Source organism: Mobula hypostoma, chromosome 5 (genome assembly GCF_963921235.1).
Source record: "Mobula hypostoma chromosome 5, sMobHyp1.1, whole genome shotgun sequence".
Lineage (NCBI taxonomy): Eukaryota > Metazoa > Chordata > Chondrichthyes > Myliobatiformes > Myliobatidae > Mobula > Mobula hypostoma.
This window is the reverse complement of record NC_086101.1, coordinates 12,256,987-12,270,514: the sequence shown is the minus strand read 5'-3', so window position 1 is coordinate 12,270,514 and position 13,528 is coordinate 12,256,987. Positions and strand designations below refer to the sequence as shown.

The window sequence follows — 13,528 nt, the reverse complement described above, 5'->3', positions numbered from 1 at the left end:
TGCAGAGAAGGTTTACAAGGATGTTGCCAGGACTTGAGAAACTCAGTTACAGAGAAAGGATGAATAGGTTAGGACTTTATTTCCTGGAGCGTAGAAGAATGAGGGGAGATTTGATAGAGGTATATAAAATTATGATGGGTATAGATACAGTGAATGCAAGCAGGCTTTTTCCACTGAGGCAAGGGGAGAAAAAAACCAGAGGACATGGGTTAAGGGTGAGGGGGGAAAAGTTTAAAGGGAACATTAGGGGGAGCTTCTTCACACAGAGAGTGGTGGGAGTATGGAATGAGCTGCCAGACGAGGTGGTAAATGCGGGTTCTTTTTTAACATTTAAGAATAAATTGGACAGATACACGGATGGGAGGTGTATGGAGGGATATGGTCCGTATGCAGGTCAGTGGGACTAGGCAAAAAATGGTTCAGCACAGCCAAGAAGGGCCAAAAGGCCTGTTTCTGTGCTGTAGTTTTTCTATGGTTTCTATGGATATTCTGGGGAATTAGCTCACAGAGCCCCTCCTTCTGAGTCAGAAGCTCGTGCATTCAAGCTCCCCCCCACCCCCCCCCCCCCCACCACCACCATAACGTGTGTGCAGAATCAAGGCTGAGAGAGGCCACTGTGTCTTTCAGGCCGGGCGTTGAAGTGAACCGTTCAACAGATGCTGGAAATGCCAAGGTAGAAAGATTCCGCTGATCAGGCAGGATCCAAGGAGAAGGGGGAAACAAGAGGACGTGCTGTGTTGTGAGACGTATCCTGATGTTCACCTTTGTGGAACTTTCAGTATCAGAATCACCGGCATATGTCATGAAATCCATTAACTTTGCAGCAACTGTACAATACAATACATGATAAATATAGAGAGGAAGATCCTGAGTTGGAGCAAGTGTACTGTGTATATATTAAACAGTTAAATTAAATTGTGGTGCAAAAGCAGAAATTTAAAAAAGTACTGAGGTAGTGTTTGATGTCCATTTAGAAATCAGATGGCCGAGGGGAAGAAGCTGTTCCTGAATCGCTGAGTATGTGTCTTTGGGCTTGGTGGTAGCAATGAGAAGATGGCACGTCCTGGGCGATGGAGGCTCTTAATGATAGGCACTGCCTTCTCAGGCACCGTCCCTCGAAGCTGTCTTTGCTACTATGGAGCCTAATACCCGCGATGGAGAGGACTAATTTTACAACTTTCTGTAGCTTTCCACAGATTCCCTTTGCTAAATTTCTGAGATATAATAAGACTTTGTTATAAATCAAGAGGAAAACTATTCATAGAGTCTTACAGCTCAGACACAGGCCCTTCAGCCTGATTCAAAGTAAATTTAGATCATGAGAACACTCAGTCCTCTTTTATTGTCATTTAGAAATGCATTTATTATCGAAGTACATATATATCACCATATACAACCCTGAGATTCATTTTCTGGCAGGCATTCATAGTAAGTACAAAGTGAAAAAGCAAAAAAACATATAAAGAAGATGAGATGAAGAGTGCTTGAAAGTGAGTTGATAGGTTGTGGGAACAGTTCAGTGACGGGGTGAGTGAAGTTGAGTGAAATTATCCCCACTGGTTCAAAAGCCTGATGGTTGAGGGGTAATAACTGTTCCTGAACCCGGTGGTGTGGGTCCTAAGGCTGCTGTACCATCTTCCTGATGGCTGCAGTGAGGAGAGAGAATGACCTGGGTGGGGGAGGTCCCTGATGACAGACTTGTCCTTGCCAGGCAAGATACTTCTCCTATTTGCCTTCATTGGCTCACATCCATCTGAACCGTTCCTATCCATGTGCCTGTCCAAACATCTTTAGAATGTTGTAACTGTATCTGCCTCTGCCACCTTCTCACCGTACCATAAATTCTGCAAAATTATGCCAGAAAGACCAAAATCAGATTTTTAAAAATTGGCAAAATCATTGTAGTGCAAAGTGGTCACAATGTTGCTCCATTCAGGGCAGACCTGGTTCAATGGAGGGTTATGGGCTGAGTGCAGGTTGTGGGAATAGGATAAGGTAAGGGTTCGGCATGGACTAGAAGGGCCGAGATGGCCTGTTTCCGCTGTAATTGTTATATAGTTATAATGGGTTGAATGGCTTTCTTCCATGAGGAAACACGAACTTGATTCCACTAAGAAGGTTCCCTTTTCTTTTCTCAGTTCATTGACAGGAGGATTGCGGAAAAGCTTCAGAGGAGCCACTATCAGCACCAGAAGAAAGTCATCCAGGCTTTGGGAGAGTGAGTCTTCCTGCACCAGCATTCATTCCTCACCATGAATAAAAAAGTCCCCCGAGGCCTGGTGTAGTTGCAGATTCCACCATTTCAGACACTTGTGAGCTACTCACAGCATCTTTGTCATTCCTCTCGGCCACTCCCCAGGTCTCCTTCCTCATTCATACCCAGTCCCTCTCTCCCCCTCTCCCCCTCCCCCTCCCCCCTCCCTCTGGGCCGTCTCTCTCACTCCTCCCCTACTCTCTGTCCACGTGAGATGATGTGACGTGAAGACTGCAGGAAACTCCAGACTCTCCTGGGGTACTCCAGCCTGAGCCTCCAAACCTCTCACTTCTTGACCATGACGGTTGCCCCCTTTGTTGCAGGAGCAAACCCAAGGTGAAGAGGAATCAGACGTACATGGAATCAGAGCCGGATAATGGAAATGAGGAATACATGGTGTACGAGTGTCCGGGTTTGGCACCGGTAAGGTTTCACTCGAGGACCCATTTCCTTTCCCGTTCTGACCTTCACTGGCAATGTTTCCACCATCGACTTGTGTAAAAGGTGGTTCCCCAGGAAGGCAGCATCCATCACAAAGGACCCTCACCGCCTGGGACACGCCCTCTTCTCATCACTACCATCATGGAGGAGGCACGGGAGCCTTAAGACCCACACTCAGCATTTTAGGAACAGCGTCTTCCCCTCTGCCATCAGATATCTGAATGAAATAGGAATCCATGGACACTACCGCAATATACATCCTTTGCACAGTTTGTTTATTGTAACTTATAATTTTTTTTATGTCTTGCACTGTGCTGCTCCGCAAACAACAAATTTCATGCATCCTGTATGTCAGTGATAATAAACCTGTAAGTAAACAGTTACACAGAATATTTACAGCTCTGCGAAAGGCCACTTGGCCCAACAAATCCATACTGGAGTCTGTGCTCCCTCAGCTCCCGCCAGTAGATCCTCCCTTCCCCGTTAAACGTTCCACTGTTTCTCCTCTCAAGCCTTCCCTCTCCCAGTGAGGTCCGCATTCCCCCAGTTCTCTGCACTGCACCTCGGCCCAAATCTCAGTGCCAAATGTAAACCTCTTCTACCTGTGCATGTTGCATATCGCTCCATCCCTGTGTCTTCATGCGTCGGCTAGCAGCCCCTTAAACGCCTCTTTCATATCTGCATCTACCACCACCCCAGCTATGCATTCCCAGCACCCAGCACTCTCTGTATGGGGGAAAAAAATTTGTTCCACACATTAAATTTTTAATTCAGTCCTATAAACTTCCTCCTTCTGGTATATCCTCAAGTATTTGACAGTTCTACCCTGAAAGTTTCAGTCTGCACTTTCTATGCCTCCAATAATTTCCCTCACGATTCCCTTCAGTCGCCAGTGCTACAAAGAAAACAGCCCAAATTTGCCCACCGGCTCTTCATACTCTCCAAGTCAGGCAGCATCCTGGGAAACTTTTTCTGCTGCCTTTCCAAATCCTTCCTGTAATGGGGGTAATGAGAACTGCACTCAATACAAATGGAGCCTGACTTGTTTTATACAGCTGCAACATGACTTCTGTATTTTTATGCTCGCTGCCCTAACCAGTGAAGGCAAGCATTCCCTTTTCCTTCTTTGCTATCCTATCTACGTGTGCAGTCACTTTCTGTGAGCTATTGACTCTGTACGTATGCCCATATATGCTTTCACCTTGCTTACATTAGATCTCCCAAAGAGCAACACATCACACTGACTCGGATTAAACTCCATCTGCCGTTTCTCTGCCCATATCTCTAATGGATCTACCTTCTGCTGTATCCTTTGACAGCCCTCTATGCTGCCCACAACTCCACTAAACTTCGTGTTCGTCTCTCGATCCCTTCCACCTCTGAACTCTAATTCTGAGCCCAATTTGAATCTCTCCACCCCTGGCAGCCTGATCTTCAGTTGCTCAGCCCAGAAACCCTGGCATTCTCTCCCCCAGCCCCTCCAGCCCTCTCTGCCTCGTCCTCCAAAATGACCATATGTACACCAGGAGGAGCATGAGCGGGAACGTCTTCACCCAGGGGGTGGTGAGAGTGTGGAAAGAGCTGCCAGTGGAAGTGGTGGAGGCAAGCTCGATTTCAACATTTAAGAGAACTTTGGATAGGTACATGGTTGGAAGGATATGATCCGACTTGGCACATTTACAGATCAGCAGAGACTAGATGGGCCGAAGAGCCTGCTTCTGTACTGTAGTGTTTTATGGCTGCATGACACAACAGGCAAATGGACAATACCACACAGCACCTCTTGTCACTGCCATTTAATAAGGTCACATCTAATTCTGTCCTACCACTGGTAACATAGAAGATGAAACATGACAGCACAGTATAGTCCCTTTGGCCCACAATGTTGTGCTGACCTTTTCACCTACTCTAAGATCAATCTAACTCTTTCCTCCTGCTTAGCCCTCTCTATTTCCATCATCCACATTCCTATCTAAAGGTTTCTGAACCGTTAGAGTTTTCCTCTTCCAGGACCCCTGGCAGGTGTGTTCCATGCACCCACCGGTCTCTGGGTAAGGAACTTGCCTCTGACACAACCCCCATATGCTCCTCCAATTACCTTAACATGATTCATCAGAATCAGGTTTAACATCACTGGCATATGTCGTGAAATAAAAGTTCGAAGCAAAAGAGTACAGACATGTCATCACATACAACCCTGAGATTTTTTTTCTGCGGGCATACTTAGCACATCTATAGAACAGTAAACTGTAAACATCAGAAACTGTAAACAAACTGTGCAAATGCAGGTATAAATAAATGGCAATAAATAATAAGCACGAAATAACAATAGAACAGAGTCCTTAAATGAGTGTAGTGATCCCCCTTTGTTCAAGAGCCTGATGGTTGAGGGGTAGTGACCGTTCTTGAAGCTGGTGGTGTGAGTCCTGAGGCATCTGTACCTTTTACCTGATGGCAGCAACAAGAAACGAGCATGGCCTGGGTGGTGAGGATCTTTGATAATGGATTCTGTTTTGCTCCGTTAATGTTTCATGTAGATGTGCTCAATGTTTGGGAAGGTTTTAACAGTGATGTACTGAGCCAAAGCCACTAGGATTTACCACTCAAAGCCATTGATGTTCCCGTACCAGGCTGTAATGCACACTTTCCACCTCACATCTATAGAAGCTTGCCAAGGTTTTCGATGACATGCCGAACCTCCGTATGTTATGTATGTATGCACCACATGTTGTTATGTGGCAGATCGTATCAGCCATTTCTGCCCTGGGTAAAAGCCTCTGGCTGTACATTTGATCTATTGACATGGACTAATTAAGGACAGTCAGCATGGCTTCATGAGTGGTAGGTCATGGCTAACCAATTTTACGGAGTGTTTCTAGGAACTAACTAGGAAAGTGGATGAAGGCAAGGCAATGCATGTCGTTGACATGGTCTTTGGTAACGCATTTGAGAAGGTCCCGAATAGGAGGTTGGTCAATAAGGTTCACTCACTCAGCATTCAAGGTGAGATAGTAAATTGGATTAAACATAGAAACATAGAAAACCTACATCACAATACAGGCCCTTCGGCCCACAAAGCTGTGCTGAACATGTCCCTACCTTAGAAATTACTAGGCTTACCCATAGCCCTCTATTTCTCTAAGCTCCATGTACCTATGTAAAAATCTCTTAAAAGACCCTATCGTATCCGCCTCCACCACCGTTTCTGGCAGTCCATCCCACGCACTCACCACTCTCTGAGTCAAAAACTTACCCCTGATATCTCCTCTGTACCTACTCCCCAGTGCCTTAAACCTGTGTCCTCTTGTGGCAGCCATTTCAGCCCTGGGAAAAAGCCTCTGACTATCCACACGATCAATGCCTCTCATCATCTTATACACTTAAACATCGGCGTTGTGAGAGAAGCCAGAGAGTGGTAGTAGGAGGCCTGTGACCAGTGGTGTGCCACAGGGATCGGTGCTGGATCTTTTATTATTTGTCATCTATATCCATGATCTGGATGATAATGCGGTTAACTGGATCAGCAAATTTGCAGATGATCCCAAGATTGGGAGTGTAGTGGACGGTGAGGACAACTATCATAGCTTGCAGAGGGACCTGCATCGGCTGGGAAATGGGATGAAAAATGGCAGATGGAATCTAATGCAGACAAGTAAGAGGTTTTGCACTTCAGTAAGACCAACCAGGGTAGGTCCTACATGCAAGAACAGAGGAGCTGATTGTGGACTACAGGAGGAATGGAGACAGGCTGGCCCCTATTGACATCAATGGAGCTGGGGTTGAGAGGATGAACAGCTTTAAGTTCCTGGCATAAACATCACCGAGGATCTCATGTGGTCTATACCTACTGGCTGTGTGGTGAAAAAGGCACAACAGCTCCTCTTTCACCTCAGATGGTTGAAGAAGTTTGGTATGGGCCCCTAAATCCTAAGAACTTTCTATAGGGGCACAACTGAGAGCATCCTGACTGGCTGCATCATTGCCTGGTATGGGAACTGTACCTCCCTTAATTGCAGGACTCTGCAGAGAGTGGTGCGGACAGCCCAGCTGCTACAATCCGGGAAGCAGTACCACAGCATAAAAGCCAGGACCAACAGGCTCTGGGATGGCTTCATCCACCAGGCCATCAGACTGAGGAACTCACGCTGACTTGAGTGTCCTCTATAGTACATTGACTGTTCTATTACTATAAATTACTATGATTGCACATTGCACATTTAAATGGAGACGTGACATAAAGACCTTTACTCATCATGTATATGAAGGATGTAAGTAGTAAAGTCAATTCAATTCAATGGTGAACAGTGGGGCACTGAGGAGTGCGGTAGAACAAAGGGATCTGGGAATACAAGTCCATAATTCATTGACAGTGGTGTCACAAGTAGATAGGGTCACAAAGAAAGCTTTTGGCACATTCACCTTCATAAATCAATGATTTGAGTACAGGAGAAGAGATGTTATGTTGAAGTTGTATAAAATGTTGTTGAGGCCTAATGTGGAGTATTGTGCGCAGTTTTGGTCCTAACCTACAGGAAAGATGTAAGCAAGGCTGAAAGAGTACAGAGAAAGTTTACAAGGACGTTGAAGGGTCTGGTGGACCTGAGTTATCAGGAAATATTGAATAGGTTAAGACTGTATTCTTTAGAACATAGAAGATTGAGAGAAGATTTGATAGAAATTATGAGAGGTATCAACAGGGTAAATGCAAGGAGGCTTTTTTCACTGAGGTTAGGTGGAACTAGAACCAGAGGTCATGGCTTAAGGGTGAAAGTGAGAAATTTAAGGGGATCATGAGGGGAACTTCTTCATTCAGAGGGTCACGAGAGTGTGGAATGAGCTACCAGCACAAGTGGTCCATGTGAGCTGTATTTCAATGCTCAAGAGAAGTGTGGATAGATACATAGATAATAGAGATATTTAGGGCTTTGGTCCAGGTATAGGTCAATTGGAGTAGGCAGCTTAAGTGGATTCAGCATGGACTATATGGGTCAAATGGCCTGTTCCTGTGCTGTGCTGTACTACTCTATGACTACGCCTTTTATCAAGTCACCTCTTATCCTCCTTCTCTCTAAACTAGGGGTCCATGGACCCATCAGTTAATGGTAAGGAGTCATGGCATAAAAAAAGGGTGAGAACTCCTGCTCTGAAGAGGAAAGCCAAAGCTTGCTCAACCTGTCTTCCTCACACATGCTCCTTAATCTCAGGCAGCATCCTGGTAAACCTCCTCTGCATCGTCTGTAAAGCTTCCACATCCGCCCTATAATGAGGCTACCATTCCAAGTGTGATCTAACCAGGGTTTTATGGAGCTACATAGTTACATCATGGCTCTTGATCTCAGTCCCCAACTAATGAAAGCCAACACACCATGTGCCTTCTTAACAGCGCTGTAACTTTAAAATAATTCAACATTTTATTCCTTGAAGTATTAGGAATCTCTTTATTTACTGCCTCAACCCCAACGCCCTTTGAAGAAGAGAATTGCAAAGATTCATCACTTTCTGAGAGAGAGAAAAGGCACCTGACCTCCAGTTGAAATATCGACACACTTCTTTATGAATGGTGAACCCCCCCCCCCCAGGTTCTCCCACAGGAGGAAGAATCCTCTCCTGTCAAGTCCCTTTAGAGTCTGAAATGTTTCATCCACATAGGACGGAGATGAGGGGAAATGTCTTCCCTCAGAGGGTGCCGAATCTTTGGAATTCTCCACCCTGGAATATTGTGGAGGTTCAGTCATTGATCCGAGTCTGAGAAAAATGGATATATTTATTTGTTTAGTTACCTATTAATTTAGCAATACAGCGCAGAATAGGCCCTTCAAGCCAAGCTGCCCCACAACCCCGATTAACTGTAGCTTCATCATAGGACAATTTGCAATTACCCAATTAACCTTTGGACGGTGGGAGAAAACCAGAGCACCCGGGGAAAACCCACACAGAGACTCCTTACGGAATGGCGCCGGAAGTGAACTCCGCACTTCAGAACGTCTCGAGGTGTAATAGCACCGCGTTAACGCTACACTACCATGGCAACCGCTTGTCCTGGGAATCAGAATCAGATTTATTATCACCAACTTAAATAACATGAAATATGCTGATGTGTGGCAGCTGTATAGAGTAAAGACTAAAAATTACTATAAACTGTGAAAATAAATAAATAAATATTGCTAAAAACAAAAGAATGACGAGGTAGAGCTCACAGGCTTTCAGAAATCTCATGGCGAAGGGGAAGAATGTGTACCTGTATCGCAGTGTGGCCTCAGGCTGCTGTTCCTCCTTCCTTATGGTAGTAATGAGAAGAGGGTATGTCCCAGACAAAGATGGTCTTCAATGACAGGTGCTGAGTCACCACCTCTTGAAGACGTCCCTGATGGTGTGGATTGTTGATGACGGATGTTGCCTTCTTGAGGTCGCATCTCCTGTAGGTACCAGTGATGGTGGGGAGGGAAGTGCCCCTGATGTATTGGGCCGACACCTCCTGTAGGTAACATGAGATGCTGGGGAGGAATGTCCCCTTGATGCATTAGTTCAGCACCTCCAGTAGTTACTATGAGATGCTGGGGTGGGATGTGCCTGTGATGTATTGGGCCAGCACCTCCCATAGATAACATGAGATGCTGGAGTGGGATGTCCCCTTGATATATTTGGCCAGCATCTCCTGTGGTGACTGATGCTGGGGAGGGGTGTGTCCGTGATGTTTTGGGCTGATCAGAATCAGAATCAGGTTTAGTATCACTTAGTGTTAACTTAGCAGCAGCAGTTCAATGCAATACATAATCTAGCAGAGAGAGAAAAAATAATAAATAAAATAAAACATAATAATAAATAAACAAGAAAATCAATTACGTATATTGAATAGATTTTTTTAAATGCGCAAAAAACAGAAATACTGTATATTTTTTAAAAAGTGAGGTAGTGTCCAAAGCTTCAATGTCCACTTAGGAATCGGATGGCAGAGAGGAAGAAGCTGTTCCTGAATCACTGAGTGTGTGCCTTCAGGCTTCTGTATCTCCTCCCTGATGGTAACAGTGAGAAAAGGGCATGCCCTGGGTGCCAGAGGTCCTTAATAATGGACACTGCCTTTCTGAGACACCGCTCCCTAAAGATGTCCTGGGTACTTTGGAGGCTAGTGCCCAAGATGGATCTGAGTAGATTTACAACCTTCTGCAGCTTCTTTCAGTCCTGTGCAGTAGTGCCCCCATTCCAGACAGTGATGCAGCCTGTCAGAATGCTCTCCACCGTACAACTATAGAAGTCTTTGAGTGTATTTGTTGACATGCCAAATCTCTTCAAACTCCTAATAAAGTATAGCCACTGTCTTGCCTTCTTTATGACTACATCAATGTGTTGGGACCAGGTTAGATCCTCAGAGATCTTGACACCCAGAAACTTGAAGTTGCTCACTCTCTCCACTTCTGATCCCCCTTTGAGGATTGGTATGTGTTCCTTCGTCTTACCCTTCCTGAAGTCCACAATCAGCTCCACTACTCTCTGCAGCTTCTTACATTCCTGTGCATTTGATTTGCCGCTCCAGACTAGGATGCAACCAATCTGGTTATAAAGATTTAGAGATTAGCTTTATTTGTCATATGAACTTCGAAGCATACGGTGAATGGCATCATTTGCGTCGTCGTGTCAGTGAGGATTGTGCTGGAGGCAGCTCACAATTGTCACCTGGCTTCTGACACCAACATAACATGCCCACAACTCACTGACACTAACTCATACATCTTTGGAATGTGGGAGGAAACCACAGTCATGGGGAAAATGCCCAAACTCCCTTTAGACAGCAGTGGGAATCAAACACTGATCTTACAACTGTGCTGTAAAATGTAGAGCTAATTGCTACATTGCTGTGCCGCCCGATTGGATAATATGTGCAATTTATTTGATCTTCCATTTCAGACGGGAGAGATGGAGATTCACAACCCTCTGTTCGATGCCTCTGTCCACCATGGCAGCCCATCCATCCACCAGTAGGAACTGGATCTTTGAAATTCACCAATTTACAGAGAGCTGGGGGTTGACAAAACTTCCCAACATTGTAACATGATCGGAGGTGAAAAGTCAGCGATGGGGGTATCGTCATCCCTGGCAATACGGACATGTGATTGGTTCCTCGTACCACCTCCACCATTCAGTAAAGTCACGGTTGAGTGGCTATTTCATCACCACACAACTGCACTGTTTTTGGATCCCTTAGTTCCATAGAAAAGTCAAGGTTAAAGTTGGGAAGTGAAAGTCAAGTTTATTGTCATCAGCACAGGTACAATGAAAAACTCAACATGCTGCAGCATCGCACACACGCAGTATCCTATCAGCAGCTTTCACAAAAACAAATTAAACATATATTGTACACAATTTCTATCAGAAATAACACAATTAGAACAAACTTAGAGTCCAGTTTACTCAGTGACTGAATATCCACAGAATCAGATAGTTCCAGACATACGCTCAGAATCAGCTTTATTTTCACTGACCGATGTTGTGAATTTTGTTTTGCAACAGCGGGGCAGCGCTATATATAAAGCACACAACAAATTACAATGAGAAATATATGCAAAAATTTAGGGCAAGAAGAGAGCAAAAATAGTGAGGTACTGTTCATGGGTTCATGGACCATTCAGAAATCTGATAGTGGAGGGGAAGAAGCTGTGCCCAAAACATTGATTGTATGTCTTCAGGCCTCTTTCCTGACGGTCATAATGTGAAGAGGGTATGTCCTGGGTGGTGTCATCCTGGTGATGGATGCCTCCATCCTGAGGCATCGCCTTTTGAAAATGTCCTCGACGGTGGGAAGGCTACTGCCCATGATGGGGCTGGCAGAGTTTACAGCTTTCTGCAGCTTTTTTCTGGTCTTGTGCAGTGGCCCCTCTACACCAGATGGTGATGCAGCCAGTTAGAATGCACTCCGCAGTACCTCTGCGGAATTTACTAAGGCTGAGTCTCCTCTCACTCCTAATGAAGTATAACTGCTGGCATCCCGTCATTTTAATGCATCAATGTGTTGGGCCCAGGATAGATCTTCAGAGTTACTGACACACAAGAACTTGAAATTGCTTACCCTTTCCACTTCTGCTCCCTCCATGAGGACTGTTGTGCAAACCAATGAGAGAAGAAATTTCTCCTCACCGCAGTCTTAACTGCCCAGTCTTTACCCTAAGACCACAGTCCTTAGTTCTAGGCAATGGGTTCAAGCAAACGAGCATCTCAGAGGTCCAAAGGTTGATTTATTATCAAAGCATACAATTCTGAAATTCTCCAGTTCTCCTGTTAACCGTGAAACCAAGAAATAAAAGAAAGGCAGCACGATCATCAATCCCGAAAATTTGGTATCTAAGCTGGACGCTCTCCCGTTACCCTGCACTGAAAGTCTGCTTATAGAATAGGAACGTTAAGCTGTGTAACTCTTCATACAGATGAGGCCAGACTTGCTGCTGAAATATTGCTTGATTTAAGCTTAAGCGGGAGGTGCTGGCAATGGGAATTTCGGTGACCAAGCTCAATGCAGTTCATAATAAAAGTCCATGATTTCGCTGGCCTCTGTGACAATGGATGCACCTGCAATTTCTGAGTGCAGGCTGTAGTGCAGCCTTCTGTATATGCATTACTGCAGTGAAGTGAGCAGGTGCTTTTGAACACTTCCCCCGTGCCCTACTCTCAATGCCCATCGAGTCTGCGCCACCTTTCAATCACAGCTGATCCTCTTTTTCTCTCCTCCTCAACCCCATTTCCCAGCCTTCTCCCCATAACCTTTGATGCTATGTCAAATCAAGAACCTATCAATCTCTGCCTTAAGTACAGCCAACGACCTGTCGACAGCTGCATGTGGCAACACATTCCACAAATTCACCACTCTCTGGCTAAGGAAATTTCTCCGCATCTCTGTTTTGAATGGGCGTTCCTCTATCCTGAGGCTGTGCTCTCTTGTCCTAGACTCTCCCACCTTTCCACATCTACTCTGTCTAGGCTTTTCAGCATTCAAAAAGTTTCAAGAGGACCCCCTCATCCTTCTAAATTCCAGCAAGTACAGACCTAGAGCCATCAAGTGTTCCTTGTATGATAACCCTTTCATTCCTAGAATCATCCTTGTGAACCTCCTCTGGACCCTCTCCAATGCCAGCACATCTTTTCTAAGATGAGGAGCCCAAAACTGTTCACAATACTCAAGGTGAGGCCTAACCAGTGCCTTATAAAGCCTCAGCATCACATCCTTGCTCTTGTATTCTAGACCTCTTGAAAAGAATGCAAACATTGCATTTGTTTTCTTTGCCACCGACTCAAGCTGCAAGTTAACCTTTAGGGTGTTCTGTACAAGGACATCCCTTTGCATCTCAGATTTTTAGATTTTCTCCCTATTTAGAAAATAGCCTGCACATTTATTTCTTGCCCATTCTCTTAATCTAAGTCCTTCTGCATCCTACCTGTTTTCTCAACACTACCTGTTCCTCCACCAATCTTCATTTCATCTGCAAACTTGACAACAAAGCCATCGATTCCATCATCAAAATCATTTATATACAGCATTAAAAGAAGTGGTCCTAAAACCAACCCCTGCGGAACACCACTAGTCACTGGCAGCCAACCAGACAAGGACCCTTTTATTCCCACTCGCTGCCTTCTTCCAATCAGCCAATGCTCTAATCATGTTAGTAACATTCCTGTAATACCATGGGCTCTTAACTTGGTAAGCAGCCTCATGTGTGGCACCCTGTCAAAGGCCTTCTGTAAGTCCAATTATACAACATCCACTGCATCCCCTTTATCTATCCTACTTGTAATCTCAAAGAATTCCAAAAAGTTAATCAGGCAGGATTTTCCCTTAAGGAAACCATG

The 13,528-nt window shown here is 45.0% G+C and overlaps 1 protein-coding gene across 1 annotated transcript in view; it reads left to right on the top strand.

Moving 5' to 3' along the window:
* The window catches only part of LOC134346107 (neural proliferation differentiation and control protein 1-like), a 31,396-nt gene extending 19,173 nt beyond the window's left edge, over nt 1-12,223 (top strand). The window contains exons 6-8 of the mRNA XM_063047406.1: nt 2,139-2,218; nt 2,578-2,677; nt 10,598-12,223. Of these exons, the coding sequence (XP_062903476.1) occupies nt 2,139-2,218; nt 2,578-2,677; nt 10,598-10,672 (255 nt within the window). The 3' untranslated portion in view covers nt 10,673-12,223. The remainder of the gene's footprint in view (nt 1-2,138; nt 2,219-2,577; nt 2,678-10,597) is intronic.
* The last annotated feature ends 1,305 nt before the right edge of the window (nt 12,224-13,528 follow it).